Here is a 13,562-nt window from a genome sequence, read left to right on the forward strand (position 1 = left end):
AGGCACCAGCACTCCAAGTGCGTGCCTGGGGCGACAAGCCACAGGGGGCAGGGCGGCAGGCAGGTTGCCTTCAGCGGCATGCCTGCGGAGGGTCTGCTGGTCCCGCGGCTTCAGCGGACCTCCCGCAGCCATGCCACTGAATCCGCGGGCCTGAGGACCTCCCGCAGGCAAGCCGCCGAAGGCAGCCTGCCTGCCGTGCTTGGGGCGGCAAAATACCGAGAGCTGCCCCTGACTCTATACAGCTCTTCTTCAGGTCTGGGAACCTGCTAGCATCACTCCTAAATGGCAGGTAGAGCAGACTGTTTAGCTTAAGTAAATATTGTAAGAGACCATTCAAGGTAGAGGGGCCTGTCAACACTTCTGCAGTCATAGGACAAAGAGAGGGGGTTAGTGGGTCACAGATTATTGTAATCAGACAAACTCAATATTTCTGTTCGGTCCATGATTTGTAGTGGCTGGCAAAGTTATGAATTTAAGCTCCCAGGCTCATCTTTGGACAGTGTTGTGCAGGTTTCCTTTGAGGATGAGGACGGACTGATCAAGCTATATCACTTCTTTGTGAAGAGTGTTCAGAGGTTAGAATTAGAGTTGGTCAAAAACTAGAATGAATTTTGACATTGTTGCAAAATTTTTTACCCATTTTTCAAAAACATTGAAACTATGAATTTACAAGCACCTCTAGTTAAAATATTGACCTGAGTTAATGAGAAACTTGTTCCTTTTACAGTTCAATGCCAGATTGCCTGAAGGTGAATGTGTTGTGACAGATTATTATGTAAAAACTGCAGGCAGGTAAGTACTTGACTATAGGGTGTTTATTTACTCCACAACCTGACCTAAGCGTTGGGAGAGTTTGTAATCAGGAGCCTGACTGACATTTCACAAATGACCTCTCTGTATAATGGGACAAACCAAAACCCCAGATAAATGGAAGTTGGGCACCAAATACCTTTGAGGAGCTAGGTCTGAGTGCCGAAAGTCTGCCGCAGGATTTACAGGCACAAAACTCTTAAAAATAACAGTATTTCTGCATCAAACTCCCACACTGCTCTTAGAGCCAAACCCATGTATGTTCATATTTAATCTGTAGGCAGGTGAGAGAAGTGGGGTTGTTTAGCATTTGCTAGATTGATGGAAATGTCACTTGTACAGGCTGAGACGTAGTTTTACCATTACGCACATTTTGACTTTCTGCTTTCTCCTCCCGCATCATCACTTGAATGATGGAGGTTGTGGATGGCAACAACAAAACAAAACATTGCACTGTTTACATGAAGCATGTCAGATTCTGAAAATCTTAAGGGGAAAAAATAGAGACTGTGAAATAAAGACAGGGAAAGGGGGATTAAAAATGACAACTACTGGATCTGCAGTAAGCATATGCAAGATGCATTAGTTAAATGGCTCTTAGGAATTAAGGGGTTAACATTTTTTAAGGTGGGAGCGAAGGGCTTCTAGACTATAGGATGAGAAACAGGGTACTGGCAGCTTTACTCTACCCTTAGTAGTTTTTCCTCCTGAGCTAATTATCCCTAAAAAGCAAGACACGGACAGGAAAAACAACATGGCTAGAATGAAATAGAATAAAACTGGTTTGGGACTTGGGAGGACACTGTTGTAAGGAACTGGCTCAAGTGTGCAATTGCTGAATCATGGGCCCTATGCTATGAATAGGTTCTTAACAACTCCGGTTGTAAGAGCAGGACCATGTGAAGTCTATTGCTGATGTAACCCTGAAGTCTGTGAGGCTACTGGGGGCAGTGCAGTGACATCAGTGCTTGTTCTTGACTGACCACAGATTTGTTACAGTATGAAATATTCCTGAAGATATAATGGGGCTGATTCTATGCCAAGAAAGTCAATGGTGAAGTTCCCACTGACTTCAGTAGTTCAAGGTCAGGCTCATCAGCTATGGGATAATTTATTTAGGATAGACACACACACAAACAATTATTCTGCTCTTTTTTAGATACAGGAATAATTCTCCAGGAGGAAGTGTCCATGGGAGAGCTGATGTACGTATTATAAGACACAAACTCTACCTGCGTTGAGTTGTTCTCATTGGATAATCAAGAAATCATTTTTCTTCTTACCTTTAGCTTATGCAATATTTTAGTTGCACTCTGAAAGGTGGAAACACAGAGACTGCACATTAAAATGTAATGTGACTAGGCTTCCTAGGGATGGTAGAACCTCTAAAGATCAGCTCCAACCATTTTGCTCAGCCAGCTAGTCTGAGCGTTCACAGAGCAAGGTTGATTTCTCACCACAAATTAACTCAGAAATGAATTTCAAAGCACCTGCTAGCCCCCTGGGGAAAGCCCTGCAGACTGCAGTGTGATTTTACTCTCCTGGTATCGCTGCCTGATTTTCATATCAAGGCCAGGGGTTCAAGTGCCCATGGAGGGAGTTAGAAGTGAGACAAGCAAGCTGAGTTTAGAGTCAAATATCACTGAACAGTTCCAAACGCGGCATGTGGTTGCATCTCACACATTGTTATTCTATTCTTAGTATCCATTACAACAGTATTTGGTCCCACCAGAGGCCTAGGCTGGCACAGCCCTGCCCTCCTGCATCTGGTTCAACGTATTGTTCTTCTGCTGCGTTGATAGGACTCCTACCTACGCTTGTGTCCAGTCCTTCCACCTATCATTGCAGTAAGACATCCCATGAGTTGCGCTGTCAGATAGCTGCTCAGATTTTCCCAGAATACATTGGTGCCAACAGGAGAAGGCAGAGTGGGAGGGCTGGACCTGAGGATATGGCTGGGCTGGACTGTGCACACAAACAAAACCATGTGACTTATGACCAGGACTCTAAACAGTAACAGTCCTAGCTGGAGCAGGCATGGAACTTTATTCACAGTGTGTTGTTTTTCAAAAGCCCTATTTCCGCCTCTCTTTTTCTGGCCAATTGCAAGGTGCCAGTCCTCCTCTGCCTGGATCCATAGCAGAGACAATCTTCTGTCCCTGTTTGCATCCTCACATCAGCAGCAACTAGCTGGCATACCTTGTTTTTATAGTCATCTTAATATAAGGCACCATTAAAACTACTGCAAAATGCAAACGTGTACTGGACATAATAGTCAAATACTGACATTTAAAGCATTGAGTGTGTTAGTAGCTACTGTTCACTTTCACTGAAAACCATTATAATTACATTAAAGCCAGTTGCATTATTCTAACCTTATTCTTGTCCTGTTCTGTATTTTGTGAACTGAAGATGGAAGAAAAGCAGAATTCACAAAGGTAGGATACATGTTTACGAATTGTGTTGGTAGAATTTAGATGTAAGCACACAATTAAATCAATTCCCTCCTTCACTTTTACACAGTATATTGGTGCTGATTCAATAATAGGATGATCAAGGTACTTACTAATTATAGGGGGTTAAAATTATGATAACTTTTATAACAAAGTAGAGCTAGGCATGATGAGGATACTTAGCATACTCTACAGTGGAACCTATAGAAGAAACCATCCTTAAGTCACACCCCAAAGAATCCCCCGACATACTGAGAATAGTTCTGCTCCCTGTGTAGAAAACCCAGGAGTGATTGCTCAAGAGAGGTTTCAGTGCTGTACCATGCTTTGGACACTACTGGGCCTGCACAAGAAGAGACTGCAGGCAATACTCTCCCAGCTGAGACTGCCATAACCAGGTTTGGTCTGAGTGATGCTCTTGTTCTCTGCTCAGCGTGTTTGGTGGCAATACTCCCTCATATGATATGACTATGCCCTCTGCTAAGGCGGCCACAGGAGGCTTGTCTCTAAGGCCTTTGTTACTCAGCCAAAGTTAAGTAGATATTGCTGGGTAATGCCCACTCCATTTGAAGCACACACTCCTAAACCAGTCGAGGAAGAATTACACAGCTCTTGAACTTTTTGAAAAAATAAAAAAAACCCCATCTTTAGTTTTTGGGGGTCATGGAGGATGGTTACTTTGGTGTTTCATTTTCTAAAAACATGAGCACCCGTGATGTTACACCCCATCTGTACTTAATTCTGGAAAGCTTAGTTGAGGGCCTGAGGTACCTCACTCAAACCCCCAGCTTCAGAGATTTCTCCTTCTCTGTAGAGGATCTGGAGGGGAGATGCTCTCAGGAGAGGTTAAGACTTTTTGCTGCCCCTTTAAGATTGGGCAGTGAGCAATACCCTTTGCCAGCCCCTGGGCCCAACCCCTGAGGGAAACAGCACATTAGCAGGAGATTGAAAGGATGGTCTGCAGGAAAAGAGTAGCTGATTCTTGACCTCCTGTGGGACCACAGGGACTGGAAAGGAAGAGGAAAAGCATTTGAGTCACTTCACCCCATGGTCCCTGCTGCAAGGTCAGGGCTGAGTGGGGACTACGCACAGAGTCACTGCAGCTAAATGACTCATTGATAGCAGGCAGTCACAAGAGCTGGCACCCTTCATGGCAGCTAAGGCCTTGCAAGTAAAAGAGCTTGAGAGAGAAGGTTGGTTTGCAGCTCTCTCAACCATCTTAGCATGGCCTTTGCCTGTGGGCTGACTCAGAGTAGGACTTGCTTCTTCCAGGTTTCTATAAGATTTCCCTCCCCCTGGCCCCCCCCCCATCTTTCCTGGAGACTCAGGAAGCTCCTGCAAAATTTTCCTGCTTGTTCTGCATGGAGGATAGGGGTGGTGGGCAGTCATTGGCTGGTCTCAGTGAAGGGCCTGCTCAACTGTCTCAGCATAGACCCCACCCACTCACCAGGTTTCAGTATGGACTGTTTGATTCTCTCAGTATGGACCCTCTTCCCCACACTGACTGGGAGCTGGGTCCTGCAGCCACGCCGTCTGCCCTTTCTGAGGGGTGAGAAAAGGAGAGGTGCTGGCCTGAAAACCGTCCTCAGAAAGCCACAAGAATTTTATTTACTTGAGTTTAGCTGTTTTGAGGAGAAAAACCTAGAAGCCAACACTCTAAAGGGAGTGATGGAGCCAGCTGCATGTGCTGCTTGGAGGAGAGAATTCTGGGCAGTCCTTCGAGGGTTGGTCCTATGCCCAGCCGCAGAGCTAAGTTATGGTCTGGCTCTAGGGAAATGGGGAATGCCCACGGGTGAAGCAGCATGCCCTGGCAGTACACATCATATCCAGTTTACAGTTTTATTCAATGGCTTTTGGCACCTCCCCCCCCCATAACAAATCCTTTCAACACCACCGGGAATGCCCCACTCTGAAGATTGACAATGTAAAGTGCTAAGGATTCTGCTTACAGTTAGACTTCAGAGTAATTACATGGTTAGCTTATTCCATATTCTGAACAATTGCTGAAAAATGTGCATGGTTGTGATTTACGAAAGAAGAGTGTAAGATAATGTTAGAGACTCATGATCACAGTTTCACAGGAAACTGAAATTTGGGGCCAGATTCTCATGCCACAAGGAGTACCTCACTCCAGAATCAGGCCCCTATTTTCAGTGATAAGGTATTACTCAGCATAAAGTAATAGTATCAGTATCTGGTCATTACTGTAGCATTGTAAACACAATAGGTGATGAAATTACGCAATTCAATACAATATTGAATGTTAATGATTAATTACAGGATAGCCTGATGGTACAAATGTTTCACTGTTTGTGTGCGTTATATTTGTAGCTATGCCTCCAAAGCCATCATAAAAGCCACATCCACTCACCCACAAGAAGACTTGATCATCATGATAAAAGAAAGGTTGCAGAGGAAGTACAAAGAGGGGCCCTTCTCTGTATCTGTGGAACCTGAAGATATGATTGTCAGTCCAATTGGTAATTGTATTTATTAAGTTCTAATATCCGTTGCCAGACTCCAAAAATACACGAGTTTCATGAAGGTTGGCCCAAACTCAAAAGTTGGTATAGAGTCAGATTCCAAGGGCAGAAGAGACCATTATGATCAAACCTGACCTCAGGCATGGAACAGGCTATAGAATTTTACCTAATAATTCTTGCATCAAGACCAATAACTTATAGCTTAACTAGAAGATTTCTATCAAAGATATCCAGGCTTGAGGTAAAGACTCCAGGGGATGGAAAATTTATCGCTCACAGCCCTTAGTAATCGGTTCCAATGGTTACTGACAGAAGATGAGGTATACTGGCTTCAACATCACTTAAGTCATCAGCTTATCCTGTGTCTGAATTTGGCCTGTTCTATTTTACTGTGCACTCTACTTCCTGACAAGTGGAAACAGACCTAAACTAGAGTTCGGGGTCTGGACATTTCTGAAATGCAGGAAAAGTGCATGTGTGGTATGACTCCAAGCATGGCAGCTCAGGTCCTTTGCTAGAAACAAGTCTCCTGATTGCTGGAGCTAGTGCTGATGCAAAAAATCAAGTCCCCAGCACCAAACCCAAAACACACCACAGAAGGCAAAACACTTAGCATCACTAAGAGAAGGTTCCCCCGCTCCCCAATTCCAGTTTGCGTCTCATGAAAATACACTGTTTAGAGGTGGAAAGACTTGGAGGTTGTACCTCAACATGATTCAGTACTAAAAATCCCAGTTTGTGAATTTCATTTGAGTTCCCCATGATTTGCTTAACTCTTGCTATATAGTATCAAAGGGATAGCCATGTTAGTCTGGATCTTTGCTGCTCTTGCTATATACTGACTGAATGACCATATCTAAGATAGTGTATTTTTTTTAGAGAGAGGAACAGTGATAGCACAGTCAGAGAACAGCACTGGGAACCAGGATCCCTGATCGTTACTATCTGGGTGACCTTGAGCAAGACATTGATTCTCTGTGATAAATTGTATCTATACCTTTTTGCAGCTATTACACCTTGTATCTTAAGGAATCTTATAAAAAGAAATGAATGCACTCATTTGCAGCTATAACTGCCCTCTTTATACAATCGCCTCCTGCAGACATTTTGTTCTAGGTCACAGTTTTTATGATGATAGCCAAACTTATCTGTAGATATGTTGCCAAAGTCTTTTGGAAAGTTTAAAGCAGTAAATAATATTTGATACCCAGAGACCTGATCCAAAGCCACTGAAGCCAGTGGCAGACACTCTGTTGATGTCTGTGGGTACTCGAACAAGCCCACATTTGTTTTATTGACTTGGATATACTCCTTGTCAACCTTTAAAAAATACAGAAGTAGGCAAGAGATAAGCAAGGGACATAATATATTTGTATTTAAAAACCATACATTTGACACCATTCATAAACAAGACTAATAGGCAAGAGGAGTTACAGGGAAAGTTGTCCTTGTGGAAAAGGCACCGACTGGGTAATGAGCAGCCGCTTGCTTTGGTAAAAGATTATGAGTCAGGTAAGGGAAAAGTAATGAGCAAAGTAATCCTAATATTGATTCTTGTGGTAACTTCACCCTCCACGTGGCAGAGGGCAGACTGAAAGGGGAAGAAACAGCACCAGCTCTGCTAGCTCTGTCTACTAAATAAAGGATTACAATTTCCAATGCTGGCAACCACTACTGATATGATAATAGTCTATAAAATCATGACTGATGTGGAGAAAGTAAATAAGGAAGTTATTTACTCTCTCGCATAACACAAGAACTAGGGGTCACCAAATGAAATTATCAGAGGGGTAGCCATGTTAGTCTGGATCTGTAAAAGCAGCAAAGAGTCCTGTGGCACCTCATAGACTAACAGACATTTTGGAGCATGAGCTTTCGTGGGTGAATACCCACTTCGTCGGATGCATGAATTAAATGAAATTAATAATCAGCAGGTTTAAAAAAAACAAAAAGAAAGTATTTCTTGACACAACACACAGTCAACCTCTTTGCCAGAGGATGTTGTGAAAAAAAAGACTAACAAGGTTAAAAAAACAAAACAAAAAAACCCCCACACCACCCCGAACTAGATAAATTCATGGAGGATAGGTTCATTAATAGCTATTAGACAGGATGGGCAGGGACGGTGCCTCTGTTTGCCAGAAGTTGGGAACGGGCGACCAAGGTCACCTTTTCTGTTCATTCCTTCAGGGGCACCTGGCATTGGCCACTGTCAGAAGACAGGATACTGGGCTAGATGGACCTTCGGTCTGACCCAGCATAGCCGTTTTTAACCCAGCACCAGCCCTGAGAAAAAGAATCTCAGGGGAAACAGAAGGCAAATGAGAATTTAAGCACAACTTTTTCTTATATCAAGACAACAGGAGAGGCAAACATTATAGCTTTGTTCCAGCGAGAGAATATCCAGATTAATAATGAGTCCTAGATAGGCTGGAGCCAGTGAAGACTCCCTTTTAGCTCATAAAAGCTTTATAACGAATAATTGTATGAGTCTTGTTCCTAGCTCCAGGTACTTGCCCAGAAGAATGTAGGTTAACCTACAAAGGGAAATATCTGTGGACACAGACTAATCCTGCTAGCACAACTGAATTAAGATGTGTGAAAAATTCTAAGCACTCTGCCACCAGGAGTTGGTAAGTGATGAGATCATCTGCCCTTTGGCATTGATTCAGCAGATGCTGGTATGGGGAGTAACAGGGTGAGCAGCAGGGAAACAAGGTTGTATGTGATAGGGTGTGCAGCTGGTGAGCTACTTTAGCATACAACTGTGCACCTGCCTAATTGAATGGGATGCACACCAGGGCTAGAAGAGGCTTGATCTTTGGGGAAAGGGCCCACAATCTACATGTGCTTCCATCTACTGCAAGTGCAGGCTGGCACCATAGCTAGTATGCTGTTCCAGCATTAAGGAGTAGTAGATACTCTGTAGTGTATTCTGCCATCCCCACATATGGCTCTGTACCCTACAATGGCAGAAGGTCTAGTTCTAGACACCTCAAATTGCATTGGAGTTTCAGCTGATGTCCACAATTTGAGAACTGGGCATTGGGGGAAAATTTGGCCCTTGAATTAATCTGTTTCCAAAAATAAATTATGTTTGTAGCCACTGTATCTGCAAGTGCAGTGAACATCACTGAATAGAATCTGTTTCTTTCCATTAAAGTAATGCATACTGCTTATCTTTTTTAGCAGGATAAATATTAAGAGTGGGAAAGCTTATTGGGGAAGACCAAATATGACACAATGTAAATTGCTGGAAGAACTTCCAAATAATATTGTGGGTCTTAACAACATTACCATAACAGAAGGTAAGATTCCAAAAAGTTTACTTTGACCCATCATATTATAACTGCAACTGATTTAATTTTTTTTTAAATGAGTGTATGTTCTGGGTATCTGAACAACAGGAGCAGTAACAATTATTATTCATGTCATTCACTTGTTCATCTTAAAGTGTTTTTCTTTTTTAAAAAACAGAAGTAGTTTTGAGTCCTGCTTTGAACTTCTGTCATTTTGATGACTTAGTTTCTATCTCAAATCCACATTTTTATTACTAGAATAAATAATTCACAATGAACTCCATGAATTTTCCTTTTTTATCCTGTATGTGGATTGTCTAGAAACAAACTTCCTGGAATTTGTGGGTAGTTTGGAATTATTCACACACCTTTTCAGTAAATAATTGTGTCTGGAGATCAAACTGAATAGTAAATCTGCATACACAATTTGATATTTGCATTTAGTGCCAGGGTGACTATTAGGTAAATCATCTCAACAGAAACAATACCACATGGCTTATGTAACTAACTACTAGAGGCACTGATCTGACAAGCTAAATTGATTGTACTCCATTAATAAAATAAAACTGCATTTCTCTCTCCTGGAAATACAACCTGAGATTTGCAGACTGTGTGTTAAAGGAGTGAGCTTGTTGACACCTGATTTATTTTTCTTTTTAAAAGCACGAATTTCACACTAGGCTGGAAGCACTACGTGCATTATTGAGAGAAGAACAAACCTCAGCTCCCTAGGTTCAGAGTCTCCATTGTGCAGGCAGACTCAGCCTGTATGTCATTCATACAGCGTGAACTCGACCTAGCTTCATACAGGCCTGGAAGGCCTCCAGCTCAGTAAACCATCACAGCTGGGCACCAGATTGCCCTGGGGCGGGAAGAGACGGAGACTAAGCAACTTTGAATGGAGCAGAGGAGGGCTCCATACCAGCTCCCCATCAATCAGCACAGGGGTGGGGGTTGGGATGGGGAGTTAACAGGGTGAGCAGCAGGAGTGAAGCCAATGGGTTCGTGACTACACACAAAGTGGCCACAAACCAAGTGGTGGTGGCTCCTGTTCTAGTGAGGAAGCCTGTTCCTGTTACTGGAAGAGCAGTTGTGGAGGAGATGCCTTGTGTCAGGTCCATTGGCTGGGGTGGGGGGTTCTGTGCCCTTTAGCCCCTTGTGTACTTCCCCCATGCACCAATATCTTTTTGTGGGGAGGCAGGTGAGATCTGTGTCTACAGTACTTGCCAGAGTAGCATTTTCCACAGTGGTTAAATAATGGGGGTTGGGGGCAGAAAAGGGAAGAGAGCACAAAACCCAGGGGATATAGTTTTCCACTGCACAGAGCTAGAAACTCAGGAGAAGTGTGTTTGATCTTTTACCTTCAGCATTAAATGAGTGGCACTGGATTATTTAAATGAAGAACAGGTTCCATAAGACACTAATGAAAAAGGTGAAAGATGGCAGAAGTGAGTTTTAGCACTGGACTGGTCAACAGGATTTTCCAGTGTTAATCAACACAAGTGCAGTTAGAAAGGATCAAATGCAATAAGCAACAGAGCACTGATGTTGTGATGTTTATGTGCTGGCTAACGTATGCCTACAGTTTAGTTTGCAAATGTATCTGGAGTTATAGCTGCTTGCACTCCAGTAACAATGGACTGAGAATGAAACTACTTTATTTGCACTAGGATTATTACATATATTAACAGTTTCTGGAGCACATCTTGTGATTGCATCGTCTTTTAACTATAATTGTGAAAAGTGTGTGTTGTGGTCCTGGGGCTGGATCAATGCACATTTACACTAACAGTCTTTTCATTTACTGAATCAGTTTAACAAGCTGAGCATTTCTTTTAACACTACATAAGCATTTCAGCTCTATTGCAAAACATTAAGTCACCTCTATGTTCTTTAATCTATTCCAGAAAATGCAGCGGATGTTGCAGAGCACCTTTTAAATCTGATGAAAAACTTTACTAAATTGGATGAGGTAGAAACTGAGGTTATTGTAAACAAAGTCTCGGCTATTTCAAAGTGTGATGAGATAAGCAAGCCACTTGCTGAGACTATATTAAAAATACTGAACTCTGTTTTGCTGAAAGAAATGAATACACAGGACTTGCAAACAGCCACCAATAGGTAAGTAAAGTATCTAGTAATCACTTGTACAGAAGTTAAAGAAATCACTAAGGAATAACATTGTTAAAAAAAGCCATCTTGAGACCTACTGCATCATCCTGCAACTTTCCCACATATAGGATCTATGGTAACGATGCTCCAGGCTGTTGGCGTATTCCCCTGGCCAGTGTATTTATGGGAAAGTATGGCTGACAAACTAAGGTCCAGACCCACAAAAATACTTAGATCTCTAAACCTCAGACTTAGGCACTTAAGTCCTGTTATAGGCACCACTGTGATCTACAACCCCCCTGCCACTTAACTTACTTAATGCCAAGATATTCGCTGTAAGAGTTCCCAAAATGCCTATGTTTCCGCCTCTGGGCATGTGCCCTGCATTCTAGGTGTCCAGACACATCTCCTGCCTAAGCCCCAGTAAGAGCCATAAACTGGGGAAAGATAGATGGAGGTGCATCTCTTTTTCCTGATGGGCCCAATCGAGTAGGTGTGCTCAGAGCCACCTACCATTCAAGATCTGGCCAGAGGAGGCAGTGGTATGGTTGCTGACCAATATATGCCTTTCAGCCCAGTGGTCAGGCCCGGCTCCAGGCACCAGCTAAGGAAGCAGGTGCTTGGGGCGGCCAATACAAAGGGGCGGTACTCCATCCGCTATTGGGGCGGCACGTCCGGGTCTTTGGCAGGAATTCGGCAGCGGCTCCCTCAGTCCCTCTCTTCCTCTGAGCTGCCGATGAAGTGGAAGAGAGGGAGTGAAGGACCCACCGCTGAACTATGGGGTAGCGCGATTGCGCTGCTGATCGGTGCTTTTTTTTTTTTTTGATCGCCGCTGCTTGGGGCAGGAGAATGGCAGGGCCGGCTCCAGGCTGTGGTTGGCACACTCCCCTGGGAGGTGGGACATCCAGGTACAATTCCCCCCCTCTGCCTAAGGGGCTGGAGGAATTTGAACAGGCACCTCTCAGGAGGGTACTCTAACCCCTGAACTGTGGGATACTCAGATGTGGGTCTCCTTCAGTCTCTGCAGTTGAAGCTGTTCCACTGTGTACAAATACTGATTGGGGCAGAAAAAGAGACTCTCCCACTTGGGGGCAAAGAGAACCACTCCTGCCATCTCTACTATATTATTAAGACAAACGTTTTCATAAACAAGTGCCTCCGGTTAGGTTCCCAACTCTGTGTTTAGGTTCCTAAATAAGTGGTGGGATTTTCAGGAGTGCTGGGCAGGCAGCAGCTCCCACTGAAGTCCACATTGCTCAGTACTTTTGAAAAATCACTTTTCTTAACTGGGAACTGAAATGTGGAGCTGGGGGAACCTAACTTCAGACACTTATTTCGAAAGTGTTTGCCTGCGTCAATCCAGAGAGGGCCTCTTGCCAGGGCTGGTAAATGAGCACCAATCAGCAGCACTAGACAGTTACTTAAAAAGTTCTCTCTGCAGCTCTGAATTTGCAGACTGCCAGAGTTTGTAAGTTTCTCAGTTTTGCTCTCATCAACGTTTTTGAAAGTTTCCAAGGAAAATGAAGCTTTCAATTTAAAGTCAGTCCATGTGTGGGTCTCTTGGTGGAAGTGTATAAAGTTGCCCAGCTCTTTGCAGTAGGCAAGTGTGTGTTGTCTTTATAGAGGAAAAAATGCCAAAAATAGTTTAAATATGCCAGATGACACTGCTCAGTGTCGTTCTGATCCTCTTGGCAATATTCTCTCACAAGAGAGTCTCTTGCTGCAATGTGGGCGGTATGCCTGCTGCTAGTACAGAACCACCCCCACTTTTTAAAAATGTGTCTTATAATTAAAAGAAAGAAGGAAACAAACCCTGGTGAAAACTTTGTATTGAACTCCTCAGTGAGCTCTTCAGAGCAGGGACCGTCATCTGTTATGGGTGTTCCCTGGGGCCCTGATCCTGACTGGGGACTCTAGGTGCCACCACACTACCAAGCAGAGATAATAATTTAGACGTTATCTAGGGGAAGCCCCTCCCTCACCCCCCACATCTGTTATTTTAGAAATATTTGAGTTTTGAAGAATTTAAGAAGTTACAGCCTTGTTATTTAAAGAACAGAGAGTCCATAGCAGAGACATATTGATCCATCTGGCTTTAAGGAGAGGATTATTGTGATGCATCCTCAGAAGCATTATTGTGATGCATCCTGCTTCTAAGTGATTCCATAAGAATCCATATTATGTTAACAGATACAGATTATAAAGCCAGGTGGGACCATTGTGATAATCTAGTTTGACCTCCTATGTAACAGGCCACAGGAATTAATTCAGGGAAGTCCTATTCAAAGTAGTTTTGAGCATTTCTTTATATATATATATATATATATATATAGCCTTATATCTAGGTAGAAGTTGTGTAGCTTCAGCTTCCAGACATTGGCTCTCATTATGCCTTTGTCTGCTAG

The 13,562-nt window shown here is 43.3% G+C and overlaps 1 protein-coding gene across 7 annotated transcripts in view; it reads left to right on the top strand.

Moving 5' to 3' along the window:
- The window catches only part of ADGRG4 (adhesion G protein-coupled receptor G4), a 116,158-nt gene that overhangs the window by 74,034 nt on the left and 28,562 nt on the right, over positions 1-13,562 (top strand). For 6 of the 7 annotated variants that reach the window (XM_045029670.1, XM_045029674.1, XM_045029671.1 and 3 more), the window contains 8 exons: positions 728-792; positions 1,970-2,015; positions 3,223-3,248; positions 3,542-3,661; positions 5,595-5,743; positions 8,250-8,379; positions 8,936-9,054; positions 10,953-11,166. In XM_045029670.1, coding sequence (XP_044885605.1) covers positions 728-792; positions 1,970-2,015; positions 3,223-3,248; positions 3,542-3,661; positions 5,595-5,743; positions 8,250-8,379; positions 8,936-9,054; positions 10,953-11,166 — 869 coding nt within the window. The remainder of the gene's footprint in view (positions 1-727; positions 793-1,969; positions 2,016-3,222; positions 3,249-3,541; positions 3,662-5,594; positions 5,744-8,249; positions 8,380-8,935; positions 9,055-10,952; positions 11,167-13,562) is intronic. The other variant, XM_045029675.1, reaches the window with a different exon arrangement.

Source organism: Mauremys mutica, chromosome 9, assembly GCF_020497125.1.
Source record: "Mauremys mutica isolate MM-2020 ecotype Southern chromosome 9, ASM2049712v1, whole genome shotgun sequence".
NCBI lineage: Eukaryota > Metazoa > Chordata > Testudines > Geoemydidae > Mauremys > Mauremys mutica.